Here is a 19,150-nt window from a genome sequence, read left to right on the forward strand (position 1 = left end):
AAAACACAGGTGACGTAACACGTCCACATTAAGACTTGAATACAAACCTCAATAAGTTTCAAGTCAGTCTCTTTGCATTTCTTGTCGTCGCTTTGTTTAAGCAGGGCTCGGGCGGCCAGACCATATTTCTTATTGGCGACCGCGTGTTTAAAAACAAAAGGCAAAACCTGGAAACGACAAAAATGTCATTAAAAGCTTGCACTGGTGTTGTTTATACTGTGTATATATGCTGGTACTCTGTATAGAATGAATTGAACATGGTGATCTTCTCTTAACTATTGGTATAACATGCAAGTGTCAGATAAGACGACAAGCTCATAATAGCGCTTATGGTAATATATACTTTCCATCCCACCTTGCTCTCGTTCATGTCCGCAAACATTTGCAACCTTTCGAAAGTTTCTTTAAGTTGTTCGCAAACTTCACCATAAGTTGTTTCACTACTACCAAGATTGTCAGCGCCCTCATGCGGTTCATCTTTTTAGAAAGATATGTGTTTAAAACACAACTGGTGTATTCAATACACTGTAAAATATGTTACTAAGCTACAAGTATAATTACAGCGATATAAGCATGAATCAAAGATAATAAAGAGACACCTGTGGCTTCACTTTTTGATCTTTCTTCCCTCGCTGTGTCAAAGTTGAACCATTTTATCTGCGAGAGCACAACCTTTATACACGAGCGATCCAATGAGATGACATCTCTGTTTTTCACTTTCACTGCGAAGGAAAATGTAAATGGGTCATTCCATGTCAAATCGCCTAAAACCATCTTAATTGTTCCACTGGCCAAACCAGAAGGACACTTGTTGGACCACTGAAGGAAACATTTCGTGTGGGATAGGAACACAATTATTGGCCTTATTAAACATATATTATAACAGAAGAGGAACAATTTTCAGAATGTGGATGAAGTGGGATGCATTTATGAATAAGGTTTATTTTCTGTGTACCTTGAGAAAGGAAAACAAGTTTGTTGTGCAAAAACATGAATTAGGAAAAATTGAATTTCAATGCACGAAAATTACTCAACTGCCCTATTTGATACCACAGCTTGTGGGAAAATTACATTATAACATTTAATATTCCATGCTGTGTATAAAAACAAGGTATATCCCAAATTACTCATGTATGACCAAAAGAGATGTTTCTTAGCCAATATTATCTTTATGAAGCGATATAACAAGAAACCAAAAACTTTTACCACTTCAATGATTTGATATGTTGTAGCTGTAAGCTGTATGTTATAAGACCTAAAAGTTAACCATCTGACGACCTCTGGGTCACGAATCAGGCCAGGTCAAATTCAGGGTTACAACAAAGGTCAAGAGGTCATTGTAAGAAGGAAACAAAAAATCAAAACTGATTATACAGACAATTCTCTTTCAAACAATACCGAAGTCATCAAATTTGGCCAAGTAGTTTTCGAAATAAAGGGGTTAAAGCAGAAGGCAAACCCCTGAACTTTGCCCCAAAACGACAACTGTATGGAAACATAACTCTTGAACCAATGATCCGAGTGAACTAAAATTTGGCATGAGTGACTGTGCCATAGTACTTAACACATATGTTTCATCTACATTAAAGAGGTTTAGGTCATTTGGTGATGATTTAACATGGAATGGCTTAAATTTATGTAATATTGATTGACTTGCAAGCAATCGCTAAGTTGCATTGTAAATATACACACATATATACTGTATAAGAATATTATTGACATAACATTATATTACTTTCACAAGCTCTTCGCATGAAACGTTTTACACAGAAATAGAATTTTAACGAATCACACTAGAGTTAAATGGTTGCCAGTCTGGTGGTTTTACCTCTTTATGGAAGCAGCATCTGGTCTTGGGTCGCACTTAATCCCAAGGTTAGCTGATAATTGATGAGTATCAATACGAGATATAACTTCATCAGCCGTCTCTATTATTTCATCCAATTTCTCCTCTCTTGTCTACAAATGCATGAGCTTAATGATGGTGAAAAAATAACTTTTGTTTTCAAAGTATTTCCAGGAATTTTTACTAATTCACCTGTCTTATAAAAGTAATGATTACCTTTGCTGCTTCAAGTGCTTGTAGTTTAGCCATGTAAAGAGGTATGTGTTCACCCCAGTCCAACCTCAGTTTATCAAACAAGTCCAGTCGTTCTTGTCTGTCACGGAATATCAAAGTTTAGGATATAATCGTGTCAGCAATGATTTTGTTAATTATCGGATTTGGTTACGTCATACTTAGCAACCCAGGAAATTTGAAGGTCTCTGACATCATCCTCACACTGGTTGGAGCTTTTGTTTGATTTCTTTGAGTTTGAGTTGCGGTTAGTTTTGTTCTTGCTCGGTGGGTCGATCAGGACGTACGTGAATTTGTATGTGTACTGCAGGAAACAAGATAGGCAACATATAAGATTTGAACTCTACTGATTTAGATGCAGAAGTCTAGGACATCATCTATATGAAAAAAAGCAACAAAGGCAAAAGGTGAATTTCTGCATAGTTTGTTATTCTACCTCTTCAGAAATCTTGGACCTTTTTCCGCTATACAAGCTCTGTTAACAATACACATTGCTTCAGAGGAAGATAAATTGAGTGTTTGAATTAACACAACTTACTGCACGTTTTCCAAGCTCCCCTTTTGCCATGCTCATCTGACCAATCAGGTACTGTCCTCCAGTCACATGCTTTGGTAATCTGAAATATTTAAAAGTGATTTAAATGTTGTTTAGCGCTTGTCACATGACAAACAAACCAAATAAACACAATCTTACTTGTCTTCTTGTAAAGGAGCAACATAGAATGGAAATGGATGTCCAGGAATCACTGTTTGATTCGACATCTTGTTACTTCCCATCAACGCGTCTCTGTATGTGGAAAAAACATCCAGTGATATTGATGACGACAGTTTGGCTTTCACCACTAGTGCGGCGTCCTTGAGTCGGTGTAGGGCGTCCCTCGATGAATGGGAGACTTGTAAGCGTATTGTGTATTCACCTTTGTCCAATTTGATTGGGTACTGTAAGATAAATACATGCACAATCAACTGTGTCGAATTGCAAATATGATATGTAATCACTATAATGAATATACCTGGTGAGGATAAGCGTCCCCTGCACCCACAAAGCACTTGTTGGAATCAAACATCAACCATATCTGACTGTTATATTCATTCTCGTACAATAAATCCGACAACATGGGAAAGGATATGGTGACATCAGATGATTTTGTCTGCAGACAATTTATTGTGAGTTGATAAGTTACAATAGTAGCCCCAGTAATAGGTGCAGGCTGCTCAGTTTAAAACTTCCTAAATTCATCATAAATTGTTTTAGGTTTATGCGATAATTTCGTAACTAAAACATGAACAGTTTTAAGTCTCTGTTGATTCAAATCAACCACATTCTCACCACATGCAAAGGGTATGTGTTGATCATCTCATATGTTGGTTGTTCTCCAAGAACATGATCTCTAGCTGATAATGGACGTATACAATGATCAGTTGCTCTCAGGGGTTGAACAACGTGTTTGAGGGTTATAGAGGGTGAGAGATCCTCTCTTTCCAATGAGCAAGCTTCAAGGCGATGAATTCCGTTGGCTGCATGCTGGGGAGGTTCATGACTACGTTACTTTCTGTATTTACTTCATCTTGGTTGTACAACACACATGCAAAGTTTTGTGTTCAGGACTAGATACCACATTACGAAAGATTGAACTGACAATCTAAGGCAGTGTGGTCTATCTCAGCTATCATATCATTCATTTATTTATAGTGACATCACCGACACTGATTGATATTAGCTGACTAGTGATAGCAACATGCTCCTGGTAAGATTTGAACTTTGAACCCACAACCTTGACTACAGTGGTTCACCAATCAGAGTGAATGAAGTGGTCGGTTTGGGTATATTCTGTGTTATGAGTCAAATATAGAAATATTACACTCACCATAACCAAGTTGTTGCTAACGGTAAGCCCACGGAATTTGACGTCATATGAAATGGAGACGTCACCTAAACTTGACCACCAGTGGGCGACACAGAGTTCTACTGTGATCCCAGACTAAAAAGTAAAACACATTAAGTAAAGCAAAACAATGCATGTAGATTGCGTAAGCTGCAGACAGATGGCCACTGTTTCAACATAAAAGGTCTCATCAGTGCAGCTGGTGTGACTATCAGACGACTAGGTGCAACCTACGGTGATTGTATAGTCACCACAAAGTGGAAGTCTTTGCTTGGCCGTTTGGTCAGCAAAGTCGTCTGATAGTCACACCAGCTGCACTGATGCTCAAGACCTTTTATGTTGAAACAGTGGCCATCTGTCTGCAGCTTACACAATTCATATTATTGGCTCCACTTTGCTTATCAAATGTATGTAGAGGTAAAAAAATTACTAATGTTAGATATTATATGATATTATTGTGCACAAAGGCGGGAATTGTTACCTGAACAGCAAACGCCTGCTCTGTGGAGCCACCTGCTGGAACATTTACAAGCTTGTAAAACTCTTGTTCACGAAATGCTCTTTGTGGTCGAATATTGACGCAGTGTAACACGAATCTTGCTGACTGATCAATTGAGTGATTTTTCAACGTCATTTCTGTGGGAAAAGTAATTGTCTGATCCTAATATAAGAGCCAATACAAGCCTCAAGCAAGCTGTTGCTAAGAACTAAAAAATACATTTTCAGCATAAAGTTAATTCTAGGTTGAATCTGTGCATTTGTCAAATCCTGACCTGCCCATGTTGCACCTTCAGGTACATGGAAGAACTTTCTTGCTATCTGTCCAGGTTTAAACGTTCGTTGTTCTTGTTGAAGTCGGTAGTTGGTGAGTTGACCAGTTCTAGACAAAGATATCTCAGGTTATAAGTTTTGTGAAATTTTTCATTCATTGGGAAATGAAGTCAAAAAAATTACAATAAAAATTAATCATAAAAAAATAAAAATAATTAAAAGACAGGAAACTGAAGGATCTTACTTTTCTGGTTTAATGACAGTGACTGGCAGAGTGAAAAGTACTCCTGCATCCAAACGCTTTGTGTTGAAACCTTGAACCTGGGCATAATGTACACCTGGAGGTAATCCTCTTGGATCCACCTGAAAATGCAACCAGATGATGATTTAATTTAAACAAACATGAATTAGATTCCATACAACAGATCAACATCTTTCAAGTAACATTATTTACTTGGTGTTTGCGTAACTATATTATTAAAGTCTATTCCAAATTGTTTAGTTTAGGCAAATCTTGGTGGCAGCCATAAAACTTACTTTGACGACAAACGCTCTTGCCATGTTCATCATTTCAAGATGTGTTGGACAAACTACCCAGGGCTGGTCACTGCATACAGCCATGTGACAACTGAATTCAATCTTTTCCTCAGGACCTGAAGATTGAGAAATGAACGTTCATCTGCAAACACAGACCACAAAGAGGGCTTGACAACTGTTTATTATTTTTTGTGCTTACTTGCTGAAGAGTGGAATTTGGGTTCGACAGTCACACTGACAGAACGTGGTTTCAAACAATCTTCATAAGAACGTAGATAAATTCCTGCAAACAAGTTAAATATTATGTTGATTTCATGATCTTGATAGATAACTGAAATTTAGAAACTATACAGGTTGCAAACAACAATTTATCTTAAACTATCAACAATAACCTTTTCCTGATTGTGGAAGTGAAATGTCAAAAGATATCTTGTTTTCTGGTGCAGCAGCATTATTTATTATATATTCATATGCTTCATTTACCTTAAAAATGTGAGATATAAATTAAATGTGACCTCCCACTATATTCATATCAGCCTACCTGTAAAAATCCATGACCCTGAGCAAAGCATTCAATAGAGCCTTGTTTTGATGCTGTGTTTTGGATAGCGCGGCGAATACTGTATGGAGTATATTGTATTTCCTGAGCTTTCAATGCTAAAATACAACAGTATTTTTATTCTTGAATCTGCACAAAGCAGCAATTAAAAAATAAAATTCAAAAATTTCCAAAATTTTAGTTGCTGAACTATTTCAATTTTTGTTTAATCTACCAGAGATACAAAGTGAAGTTGCACCAAATACACAACTACTTCTTTACCAATATAACTAATTCTTTACCAATATTTACTTAGTTTCTGTCCAAACCAGATGAAAGTCTACCTGATAAAATAAGTGCAATTGGACCACACGCATTTGGTGAAGACATTGAGGTTCCATTCATCAGCTGACTCCTGTGTAAGGTCCAATTTGGAACAGAGGTGATGGCGCCACCTGGTGCTGATATGGACACGCCAAGTGCTCCATTCACACTAAAATGTGATTCAATAACATTTGAAATTAATAACACAAGGTAACTAACAACAAAAAACAAGTTATTTTATTGCTTACCATGGGCCCCTTGACGACCATGTATACTGGTTGCTAGGCAGTTTTTCAGTCATCGAATATTCAGCTGTCATCATGTCAGGAGATACCCACGCTCCTACACCTAAAGAACAAGATAAGGAATTTGAGAACCTTTATTGTGTAAAGAACTGAATACCAGCAAAACGCCATGTGAGTGATACTGAAAAGAGAGACAAGGAAACCATACAGTCTACCGACAAAGCACAGGTGCTACAAAGAAACAATTTACAAGAATTTTTTTAAGAATGACAACAAAGCAACTGATTGATGTAGAAAATAAGTCATGGTGAAAATGTTTGTGAATATGTTTTGGACGCCTGGCATAAAATAAATGTAATTTTTTTTGTTTTCTTAAAATGCAAGAAATTGTATCAACATTTTATGGACATGGTATTTTAAGTGCACACAGCATAACCTACCTATAATGTGCTCTGTAGTGCCACCTGGTGAGCCCACCGTCGACAAACATGGACCATTGTTGCCGGCACTTGACACAAATATGAGATTGTGTTTGGTGATGGCCTCTTCTGCAGTGGAACAGATTTTACTGAAAAAACACACATGACAAATTCAATGACATGTAAATGATAGGTAACATTCTTACCCAACCCCCGGCCAGTGGCACGCTTTACCATAACTGAGGTTAGCAAAATCACATCCCAGACGAACAACCTCTGATAACTGCAACACAAATATTTACGTTAACATACAAAATTTCAAGTATATACACAGATAATAACATGATGTAACCATCTGTTCCTGCTGTTTACAATACAGAGTGCAAAACAAAAAGCTACACATTTTACAACAAACAAGATTTCAAACTGACCCCTCTGATTAAACCAGTTCCAGTCTCCATGGTTGCAACTGCAGGGTTCCTTGGTCTGCTTTGGTGCTTTCTTCAATCTTGCCTAGTGTAGTGGCAGTAATTTTCTTGTGCTGGGAGTCCCATGTACCTTCCTTCTTTTCTTTCTGTGAATATTTAATTGTTCAGGCAACCAAATAAATAAATAAAATTGTTGAATCTCAATAATCATATCACTCCACTTGGACTGGCAACATAACTGCATGTGCACACACATTTTGCCTAATATTATTATATCTTTTATAATTATATCATTTATATTTTAAAACAAAATTGCTGATTACAAGAAAAATTCTCTCTTTTTACCTGCAAGCAATCTTTTAGGTTTTTAGAAAAAATGATGGACAAATCTTTTAAACCAATGTTGTAATTTCCACTTGGGTTGTTCCAAGCCGATGGAATCAAAAAAAATACCAACTAATTAACGCAATGTCATTTTTCTTGCCATGCTTCAAAATGATATTTCATTGATAAACATTATGCTGTCAAATCAACATGTATACCAAAGTAACTACACACCTTCAGTGTTCGACCAGTTAGACCAACAATATTTCCGTCACGATCAGGAGTAACTACAGTGCTTGTGTCAACATCTCCACTACCTGTTGCGTCAATGATGTCGACAATCTTGGGTCTTCCATCTGATGTAAACTGGAAGAACATAGGTGGTTATTTCCTAATTCCTGAATTTCAGAGTTGGTAACATTTGATAAAAGGTAAGTTGATACATAATTTGCACATATGTGTCTGTGCAATCAATTTTGAAAAGTTCTTAATTAGCACAGGGAATTGTTCCGTGACTCATGAAGTGTATGGATTTTGCATAGACATCTATTTCTAATGTCAATGTTATATTTTTCAAGAGTTCTCCAAACTAGGAACAATATGAATGCACACTCCAGAAAATTGTCAACATGTCAACAATTCACTTACACCAGATATTTTTCTCATTGTGGCAAAACCACACAACACAGCAAAAAATCGATCATTAAAAAGTGCCACCTGGTGAGCCCACTGTCAACAAACATGGACCATTGTTGCCGACACTTGACACAAATATAAAATTGTGTTTGGTGACGGCCTCTTCTATAGTGATTTTACTGAAAAACACACATGACAAATTCAATGACACATAAGCATAGGCGTCGATTTTTTAACGTTTTGTAAAATATTAAGGGTGACTTTTCCAGGTTTTAGAAACATGCAAAAAACATTTCGTCAGTCGTATCACCCTAAACATCAGTAAATGACGCAAATTCCGTTTCTTGTCACTTTGTTACGTAACAATCCACAAGACACTTGTGTTTGTCCTGATTGTAATGGTGATAGTACTGGTCGTTTAAAACTAGCTCAACGCATAGTATAATGTATATATGGTTTTTCTGACAATAATTTTTAATTTAAACGAAATCCAGGGGTGACAATGCATGCGTTGTCACCCATGTTTGTCTGTGAGGGGTGACATGCCACCCCAGTCACCCCTATATCGACGCCTATGCATGTAAGTGATAGGTGACATATTTCTTACTCAGCCCCCAGCCAGTGGCACGCTTCACCATAACAGAGGTTGGCAAGATCACATCCCAGACGAACAACCTCTGATAACTGGAACACAAACATGTATATATATATGTTAATATATGAAATTACAAGTACACAGAAAATAGTAACCGTCTGTTCCAGCTGTTTTAACAATACAGAATACAACACAAAAAGCTACACATTTTACAACAAACAAAATATCAAACTGACCCCTCTGATTAAAGTTCCGGTCTCCATGGTAGCAAGTTTGGAATCAACAATCTCGCAACAATTTGTGCACCAGGTGTAATACGATTTTTGTCTGGTTCATCCGCAAAGTTATGGCTACAACATGCATTCCATGTGACCCTAAATGATATCAAAAACAGATGAGACTTCACAATATACTTAGGCGATTACCAAAATTAATAACAACACAAAGAACTTTTCCTTTTTTTATAAATGTTCACGGAGAAGTTGAACATAGACATTGTTAAGAACTATTATTGAATATTTTCACATGGATGCTTGATGTGCAACAACATCACTAGTCACCAAGCTGCACTGTTGAGAACTGATATGTTTGAAAACATACTGCTTCACCTTTTGCTTGTCCAAAGTGTTCGAAATCACCATATTTGACTTACTGCTTCATGTACTCCAAATACACCAGAAAGAAGGATTTTGTTGACATTTCGTCTGGTCCAAAAAATCCCACATTAACAAATTTTATAACGGCATAATCGAATGCTGCCTGGGCATAATGAAGAGTCCACAAATGTCTGTTTGGATTATCCTGATGATGGGCCAACAGTCGCACTTCAAATATATACAAGTCAATTTTATCAAAAAAATGCTAACTGGTGAAAACAGATTGAATAATTGGGTCTAGTGCGGAATCGTACGTACCGGGTCTAGTGTACTATTGTACGTACCTATCTTCTAAAAATCGGGGAACCCCCAAATTACGTCACATTGAAGGTGGGGTCAAGTCATGACGTCACACCAAAAATTACGTCACTGTGACGTCACTAACCGAAGATATGCAACGACGAAGTTTCTCGCCCACACACACATACGCGGTTCTCCTGCAGGCACATGAAGGTCGGCAAAAGGCACAACAGCAACGAAGAAATACATTTTTACGCTTCATTGATTACATAATGAAACAAACCTGTGAGACACTTGAAATTGGGTACGATCAACCACAAGGGTGCGTAAACCAACATATGAAAAAATGAAAGTCGTGGTTAAGGCGCTTTAGCGCCGTTGGCGGCAAACAAGTCCCAAAGTAAACATCCATACGTACCAATAAAGGAGACGTCACACAAACTTGAAATTTGGTACAGACAACCACAAGGGTGACTACACCAACATACTAAAAAGTTAACTCGATACCAGTTTATTGACCCTTTGTTTATTGACGACAAATATTTGTTTGTGACGTAACAATTACATTTAAAGTCGATTTTAATCCGTTCTCGAATATTATAAACAAGAGTCCCTCCTTGACAATCGAGCCCATTCTCAACACAATCCAACAAGTATTTCTCTCAAAAATCATCAAAACTTTAACCGACGTTAACACGCTTTAGCGACGTTGGCGGTAATAAGGTTCCATAGTGTACAATTGTACGTAACAATGAAAAAGACGTTGTATAAACTTGAAATTAAGCACAAACAACCAGAAGGGTTTCCACACCAACATACTAAAAAATTAACCCGATACCACTTTATTAACCTTCTCTAAATGAACGATAAACTTTTATTTGTGACGTAACAATTACATTTTAGGTTTATTTTATTCGGTTGTTGTATATTATAAATAAGAGCTCCTCCTTGACAATCGAGCTTATTTTCAACGAAATCCAACCAGTATTTCCTTCAGAAATCATCAAAACGTCAACCAAAGTCGACGCGCTTTGGCGCCGTTGGCGGTAATAAGGTTTCATAGTGTACAATTGTACGTAACCATGAAGGAGACATCGTACAAACTTGAAATTTGGTACAGACAACCACAAGGGTGTCTACACCAATATAGTAAAATCTTAACCCGATACCACTGTATTAACCCTCTCTTAATCGACGACAAAATAGTGTTTATGACGTAACAAACATATTTTAGGTCTATTTTAATCGGTTGTCGAATATGTAAAAGAAGAGCCCCTTCTTGACAATCGAGCCCATTCTCAACGGAATCCAACCAGTATTTCCTTCAGAAATCATCAAAACGTCAACCAAAGTCGACGCGCTTTGGCGCCGTTGGCGGTAATAAGGTTTCATAGTGTACAATTGTACGTAACCATGAAGGAGACATCGTACAAACTTGAAATTTGGTACAGACAACCACAAGGGTGTCTACACCAATATAGTAAAATCTTAACCCGATACCACTGTATTAACCCTCTCTTAATCGACGACAAAATAGTGTTTATGACGTAACAAACATATTTTAGGTCTATTTTAATCGGTTGTCGAATATGTAAAAGAAGAGCCCCTTCTTGACAATCGAGCCCATTCTCAACGGAATCCAACCAGTATTTCCTTCAGAAATTATCAAAACGTCAACCGAAGTCGACGCGCTTTGGCGACGTTGGCGGTAATAAGGTTCCATAGTGTACAATTGTACGTAACCATGAAGGAGACATCGTACAAACTTGAAATTTGGTACAGACAACCACAAGGGAGTCTACACCGACATACTAAACAATAAACCGGATACCACCTAATTAACCCTCTCTTAATCGACAACAAACTATTGTTTATGACGTAACAATTACATTTTTAGTCTATTTTAATCGATTGTCAAATATTTTAAAAACGAGCCCCTCCTTGACAATCGAGCCCATTCTCAACAAAAACCAACAAGTATTTCTCTCAAAAATCATCTAAACGTCAACCGAAGTCGACGAGCATTAGCGCCGTTGGCGGTAATAAGGTTCCATAGTGTACAATTGTACGTAACCATGAAGGAGACGTCGTACAAACTTGAAATTTGGCACAAACAACCACAAGGGATCCTACACCAACATACTAAAAAATTAATCCGATACCACTTTATTAACCATCTCTAAATCAACAATAAACTTTCATTTGTGACGTAACAATTACATTTTAGGTCTATTTTATTCGGTTGTTGTATATTATAAATAAGAGCCCCTTCTTGACAATCGAGCCTATTCTAAAGAAAAACCAACCAGAATTTTTCTCAAAAATCATCTAAACGTCAACCGAAGTCGACGCGCTTTGGCGCCGTTGGCGGCAAAAAGATCCCATAGTGTACAATTGTACGTAACCATGAAGGAGACATCGTACAAACTTGAAATTTGGTACAGACAACCACAAGGGTGTCCACACCAATATAGTAAAATCGTAACCCGATACCACTGTATTAACCCTCTCTTAATCGACGACAAACTAGTGTTTTTGACGTAACAATTACATTTTAAATCGATTTTAATCCGTCCTTAAATTTTATCAAGAAGAGCCCCTCCTTCACAATCGAGAGTACTTTTAATAAAATCCAACGAGTATATCTTTCAAAAATCATTAAAACGTCAACCGACGTTAACACGATTTAGCGACGTTGGCGGTAATAAGGTTCCCATAGTGTGGAATTGTACGTAACCATGAAGGAGACATCGTACAAACTTGAAATTTGGTACAGACAACCACAAGGGGGTCTACACCAACATAGTAAAATCTTAACCCGATACCACTTTATTAACCCTCTCTTAATCGACGACAAACTAGTGTTTATGACGTAACAAACATATTTTAGGTCTATTTTGATCGGTTGTCGAATATGTAAAAGAAGAGCCCCTTCTTGACAATCGAGCCCATTCTCAACAAAAACCAACAAGTATTTGTTTCAAAAATCATTAAATCGTCAACCGACGTTAACACGCTTCAGCGACGTTTACTGTAATAAGGTTCCATAGTGTACAATTCTACGTACCCATGAAGGAGACATTGTACAAACTTGAAATTTGGTACAGACAACCACAAGGGAGTCTACACCGACATACTAAACAATAAACCGGATACCACCTAATTAACCCTCTCTTAATCGACGACAAACTATTGTTTATGACGTAACAATTACATTTTAAGTCTATTTTAATCGATTGTCAAATATTTTGAAAACGAGCCCCTCCTTGACAAGGAAGCCCATTCTCAACAAAAACCAACAAGTATTTCTCTCAAAAATCATCTAAACGTCAACCGAAGTCGACGCGCATTAGCGCCGTTGGCGGTATTAAGATCCCATAGTGTACAATTGTACGTAACCATGAAGGAGACATCGTACAAACTTGAAATTTGGTACAAACAACCACAGGGTGTCTATACTAACATACTAAAAAATTAACCCGACACCGTTTTATTAACCTTCTCTAAATCAACAATAAACTTTCATTTGTGACGTAGCAATTACATTTTAGGTCTATTTTATTCGGTTGTTGTATATTATAAATAAGAGCCCCTTCTTGACAATCGAGCCTATTCTAAAGAAAAACCAACCAGTATTTTTCTCAAAAATCATCTAAACGTCAACCGAAGTCGACGCGCTTTGGCGCCGTTGGCGGCAAAAAGATCCCATAGTGTACAATTGTACGTAACCATGAAGGAGACATCGTACAAACTTGAAATTTGGTACAGACAACCACAAGGGTGTCCACACCAATATAGTAAAATCGTAACCCGATACCACTGTATTAACCCTCTCTTAATCGACGACAAACTAGTGTTTTTGACGTAACAATTACATTTTAAATCGATTTTAATCCGTCCTTAAATTTTATCAAGAAGAGCCCCTCCTTCACAATCGAGAGTACTTTTAATAAAATCCAACGAGTATATCTTTCAAAAATCATTAAAACGTCAACCGACGTTAACACGATTTAGCGACGTTGGCGGTAATAAGGTTCCCATAGTGTGGAATTGTACGTAACCATGAAGGAACAACCACAAGGGTGTCTACACCAACATAGTAAAATCTTAACCCGATACCACTTTATTAACCCTCTCTTAATGGACGACAAACTTTTGTTTGTGATGTAACAATTGCATGTACTCCTCTTCTGGCATAAAATAACGTACTGTATTTCTTCGGCGTTTCGTCTGCCATGCGGCGAGACTTCATCAGGTATAATGCAAAAAGTGAACTGCACTAAAACACGCAGGGACACAAAAGAAAAAAGGACACCTTGACACCGCTTGTCAAATCACGTGCTAGAGGCAAAAACGCCAAACATTGCAGGAGACACAACAGTTACAACAAATTATTAGAAACTGTCGGAAAGAAAGCACATTGTTCTTTGTCGTTGACGCACCCACTATTTTTGTGGATGTGAAGCAACTCAAGAAACAGCCGCTTGGAGTGGTCCAACTCCTTCTCCAGAACTTGGGCTTTATCGAAGACAACTTCGTGTCGCAATGTCACCGCACGCTTGGACAACGCAGTCTTGCTGGCATCTTTCGATGCGACATCAACAATTACAGTTTACAACTGTTTTGATCGACTCTTAATTATTATCAAGAAGAACTCCTCTTTGACAATCGAACCTATTTCCGCACTGTAATATTTTTATGTTATTTGAGATTTTCCAACTGCACCCTTGAGGTAATCTCCATGCAGTCGTTAGGGTTTTTTGCAGCAGGACCCTTCGCCATTAGCCATATTTTACCTGCGCACATGCGTCTTCCGCAACAGGAACGCCAGTCTATCTGAAAAACTACATTCGTATAAACTGTTAAAATGTACCACATTAATCACACTTACATTTACACTTGATATTTTGGATTAGTGCTGATGGCCAGCACCAAATCATGGAAATAGTGCGACTTCGGTCGCCTCTGACGCCACATGAATTCGTCCAGGTACGTCGGAGTATAGTCCCGATGGACACCATTTTTTTGGCGTAACTGGCGTTTAGCCGCCGACCACAGGCTTTCTATGGTGTTAGTGTGGACGCCTTGTGACGTAACATACTGCACAGAGTGATTCACTGTTCTGTGAGTATATCCGATGTCTACAAATGCAAAAACACACGTTTAAAAAAACTACATCTACTGGTCACTTAAGTGAAGTTACTTCCTAAATTGTTATAGGCCCGCCACTCGTCGGACCAAATTTCTGTGCCGGGCAAAATGTGTCGGCGTATAACTGCCTCCAAGGTTACTTGGTCCCTCGAAGGAACCAATTCCATAAAACAGTCCCTGTCAAAATAGTTCTGTGCAAAATGCAATTAACACGCTTTTAAAAAAGTACTTGGTTTCCACATCAATGCCACCGAACACCCACTGCTGCGGAATCGGGCGAGCCTGGGCGTTCGAGCAAGGCTTTCTCTTAGCAACCAAGGACTCGTCGATGCTGACGACATGTCCTGGGCCTCCAGTGATGCATGGATTCCGCAGAAGGTCCTCTGTGCATATCTGCATGATGCCAGTGTAAACCTTGTAAATAAGTATTAAACAACCTATTTAAATGGTAAAACCATCACCTCTCGGAGAAATCCACACCAATCAACAGAAATTTTGTTAGAGATTTCTGCCTCTTTCTCGATCGCCTCCTGACTCCGTCCCTCAGCCCAATAGTACAGAATTGTAAGCAGTTGAACCGTGGACAGGTTGCTTCCTTCGAAGAACGATCCTGTCCGAACGGAGACTCGTTTTCGACATTCCTGCAAGCATGAAGGCAACTATAGGAAGTGTATGTTAACGCAACTTCTTCTGGGCATTTCCTAAATTTGGAGAAGACAACGGGAAATGCAAATCAACCCTAACCCTTACTTGGTCCGGGCATCTCCATATTATCCCATCTTTGCTTGCCCGTAGGCGTTGTTCCATCATCAGCGTACCACAGACACAAGAGTGACTGTTGGCCAACAGCCTGTACTGCCGCGCAAATTTAATCGCATCCTCCACATAAAGCAAAGCTCCGCAGAGCGATAGTTGCCGAGCATTTATGCCTACCAACGAATTCATGTTGAATTTGCAATAAAAACCACATGGCAGATTGCTCGCTATTTCATTGAAAGAATGAGAAAAAGTGTAGGGGATATTGCGAAACAAAGGCCATTATCAACGTCCTTATAATGAAGTTGATATTACCAAACAAGGTAATAGTTTCAACTTATGGTTTGGCCAAATATGGTAAGGTAAAAAGCCATGCTGTGGCATTTTCATAACGCAGTAAATACTGATATGTATAAGTTTACAGGCAGTTTACCAAAAACTGGCTTGATACACCCAGGAATCCGTTGCAATGAACAATGTTTAAATATTATTTGCTGTATCTGCCTTCAAATGACTTGAAATTTTCAACAACTTAACTACAATGCAGACGGAGATGACCTGTCAAAACAGTTTTTGTTTAAGTCTCGTCGTTTTCCAAATATTGAAACACACAGTTACCATCGTAGCGCATTTTGCGCGCGGAAGGCGCGTTGGTCGTGCCCTCTGCAAAAAGTTGATGCACGGCTGTCATTTGCTGTATCTGCCTTCAAATGACTTGAAATTTTCAACAAGTTAACTACAATGCAGACGGAGATGACCTGTCAAAACAGTTTTTGTTTAAGTCTTGTCGTTTTTCAAATATTGAAACACACAGTTACCATCGTAGCGCATTTTGCGCGCGGAAGGCGCGTTGGTCGTGCCCTCTGCAAAAAGTTGATGCACGGCTGTCATTTGCTGTATCTGCCTTCAAATGACTTGAAATTTTCAACAAGTTAACTACAATGCAGACGGAGATGACCTGTCAAAACAGTTTTTGTTTAAGTCTTGTCGTTTCGGCGCTAATGCGCGTCGACTTCGGTTGACGTTTAGATGATTTTTGAGAGAAATACTTGTTGGTTTTTGTTGAGAATGGGCTTCCTTGTCAAGGAGGGGCTCGTTTTCAAAATATTTGACAATCGATTAAAATAGACTAAAAATGTAATTGTTACGTCATAAACAATAGTTTGTCGTCGATTAAGAGAGGGTTAATTAGGTGGTATCCGGTTTATTTTTTAGTATGTCGGTGTAGACTCCCTTGTGGTTGTCTGTACCAAATTTCAAGTTTGTACAATGTCTCCTTCATGGGTACGTAGAATTGTACACTATGGAACCTTATTACCGTAAACGTCGCTGAAGCGTGTTAACGTCGGTTGACGATTTAATGATTTTTGAAACAAATACTTGTTGGTTTTTGTTGAGAATGGGCTCGATTGTCAAGAAGGGGCTCTTATTTATAATATACAACAACCGAATAAAATAGACCTAAAATGTAATTGCTACGTCACAAATGAAAGTTTATTGTTGATTTAGAGATGGTTAATAAAGTGGTATCGGATTAATTTTTTAGTATGTTGGTGCAGGATACCTTGTGGTTGTTTATGCCAAATTTCAAGTTTGTACGACGTCTCCTTCATGGTTACGTACAATTGTACACTATGGAACCTTATTACCGCCAACGTCGCCAAAGCGCGTCGACTTTGGTTGACGTTTTGATAGTTTCTGAAGGAAATACTGGTTGGATTCCGTTGAGAATGGGCTCGATTGTCAAGAAGGGGCTCTTCTTTTACATATTCGACAACCGATTAAAATAGGCCTAAAATATGTTTGTTACGTCATAAACACTATTTTGTCGTCGATTAAGAGAGGGTTAATAAAGTGGTATCGGGTTAAGATTTTACTATGTTGGTGTAGACCCCCTTGTGGTTGTCTGTACCAAATTTCAAGTTTGTACGATGTCTCCTTCATGGTTACGTACAATTCCACACTATGGGAACCTTATTACCGCCAACGTCGCTAAATCGTGTTAACGTCGGTTGACGTTTTAATGATTTTTGAAAGATATACTCGTTGGATTTTATTAAAAGTACTCTCGATTGTGAAGGAGGGGCTCTTCTTGACAAAATTTAAGGACGGATTAAAATCGATTTAAAATGTAATTGTTACGTCAAAAACACTAGTTTGTCGTCGATTAAGAGAGGGTTAATACAGTGGTATCGGGTTACGATTTTACTATATTGGTGTGGACACCCTTGTGGTTGTCTGTACCAAATTTCAAGTTTGTACGATGTCTCCTTCATGGTTACGTACAATTGTACACTATGGGATCTTTTTGCCGCCAACGGCGCCAAAGCGCGTCGACTTCGGTTGACGTTTAGATGATTTTTGAGAAAAATACTGGTTGGTTTTTCTTTAGAATGGGCTCGATTGTCAAGAAGGGGCTCTTATTTATAATATACAACAACCGAATAAAATAGACCTAAAATGTAATTGTTACGTCACAAATGAAAGTTTATTGTTGATTTAGAGATGGTTAATAAAGTGGTATCGGATTAATTTTTTAGTATGTTGGTGTAGGATCCCTTGTGGTTGTTTATGCCAAATTTCAAGTTTGTACGACGTCTCCTTCATGGTTACGTACAATTGTACACTATGGAACCTTATTACCGCCAACGGCGCTAATACTCGTCGACTTCGGTTGACGTTTAGATGATTTTTGAGAGAAATACTTGTTGGTTTTTGTTGAGAATGGGCTCGATTGTCAAGGAGGGGCTCGTTTTTAAAATATTTGACAATCGATTAAAATAGACTAAAAATGTAATTGTTACGTCATAAACAATAGTTTGTTGTCGATTAAGAGAGGGTTAATTAGGTGGTATCCGGTTTATTGTTTAGTATGTCGGTGTAGACTCCCTTGTGGTTGTCTGTACCAAATTTCAAGTTTGTACGATGTCTCCTTCATGGTTACGTACAATTGTACACTATGGAACCTTATTTCCGCCAACGTCGCCAAAGCGCGTCGACTTCGGTTGACGTTTTGATAATTTCTGAAGGAAATACTGGTTGGATTCTGTTGAGAATGGGCTCGATTGTCAAGAAGGGGCTCTTCTTTTACATATTCGACAACCGATTAAAATAGACCTAAAATATGTTTGTTACGTCATAAACACTATTTTGTCGTCGATTAAGAGAGGGTTAATAAAGTGGTATCGGGTTAAGATTTTACTATATTGGTGTAGACACCCTTGTGGTTGTCTGTACCAAATTTCAAGTTTGTACGATGTCTCCTTCATGGTTACGTACAATTGTACACTATGGAACCTTATTACCGCCAACGGCGCCAAAGCGCGTCGACTTTGGTTGACGTTTTGATGATTTCTGAAGGAAATACTGGTTGGATTTCGTTGAAAATGGGCTCGATTGTCAAGGAGGAGCTCTTATTTATAATATACAACAACCGAATAAAATAGACCTAAAATGTAATTGTTACGTCACAAATAAAAGTTTATCGTTCATTTAGAGAAGGTTAATAAAGTGGTATCGGGTTAATTTTTTAGTATGTTGGTGTGGAAACCCTTCTGGTTGTTTGTG

General features: G+C 38.1%; 2 protein-coding genes and 1 long non-coding RNA gene across 5 annotated transcripts; 1 reads left to right on the plus strand and 2 right to left on the minus strand.

Annotated features, from left to right (window-relative positions):
• Positions 1-355: 355 nt before the first annotated feature.
• Positions 356-9,672, minus strand: LOC145901393 (tripeptidyl-peptidase 2-like). 3 transcript variants are annotated; one of them, XM_082989052.1, is made up of 28 exons: positions 9,389-9,672; positions 9,017-9,154; positions 8,793-8,869; positions 7,784-7,915; positions 7,571-7,713; positions 7,229-7,371; positions 7,004-7,080; positions 6,819-6,946; positions 6,382-6,481; positions 6,154-6,302; positions 5,813-5,928; positions 5,664-5,754; positions 5,471-5,554; positions 5,272-5,387; positions 4,979-5,097; positions 4,737-4,843; positions 4,445-4,599; positions 3,946-4,059; positions 3,408-3,602; positions 3,091-3,228; positions 2,772-3,016; positions 2,616-2,694; positions 2,514-2,552; positions 2,239-2,381; positions 2,063-2,159; positions 1,829-1,959; positions 600-722; positions 356-477 (listed from the first exon to the last, which is right to left on the minus strand). In XM_082989052.1, the coding sequence occupies exons 6-27, from the start codon at positions 7,256-7,258 to the stop codon at positions 638-640; spliced, it is 2,538 nt and encodes an 845-aa protein (XP_082845178.1). In that variant the 5' UTR covers positions 7,259-7,371; positions 7,571-7,713; positions 7,784-7,915; positions 8,793-8,869; positions 9,017-9,154; positions 9,389-9,672; the 3' UTR covers positions 356-477; positions 600-637. The 3 variants fall into 3 exon arrangements, with proteins under 3 accessions (XP_082845178.1, XP_082845180.1, XP_082845179.1); XM_082989053.1 differs by having other exon boundaries at positions 389-525; XM_082989054.1 differs by lacking the exon at positions 2,514-2,552 and having other exon boundaries at positions 9,389-9,671.
• Positions 2,400-2,917, plus strand: LOC145902615 (uncharacterized). Its single transcript, XR_014402619.1, has 3 exons — positions 2,400-2,484; positions 2,578-2,663; positions 2,788-2,917. It is a non-coding gene; the product is annotated as an uncharacterized LOC145902615 (long non-coding RNA).
• Positions 9,673-14,057: 4,385 nt separating the features above from the next.
• On the minus strand, positions 14,058-15,772 carry LOC145903097 (uncharacterized). Its single transcript, XM_082991177.1, has 6 exons — positions 15,578-15,772; positions 15,289-15,468; positions 15,057-15,241; positions 14,880-15,004; positions 14,647-14,817; positions 14,058-14,260 (listed from the first exon to the last, which is right to left on the minus strand). The coding sequence occupies exons 1-6, from the start codon at positions 15,770-15,772 to the stop codon at positions 14,058-14,060; spliced, it is 1,059 nt and encodes a 352-aa protein (XP_082847303.1).
• Between the last annotated feature and the right edge of the window lie 3,378 nt (positions 15,773-19,150).

This window comes from Ascidia mentula, chromosome 5, assembly GCF_947561715.1.
Source record: "Ascidia mentula chromosome 5, kaAscMent1.1, whole genome shotgun sequence".
In the NCBI taxonomy this organism is placed as follows: domain Eukaryota; kingdom Metazoa; phylum Chordata; class Ascidiacea; order Phlebobranchia; family Ascidiidae; genus Ascidia; species Ascidia mentula.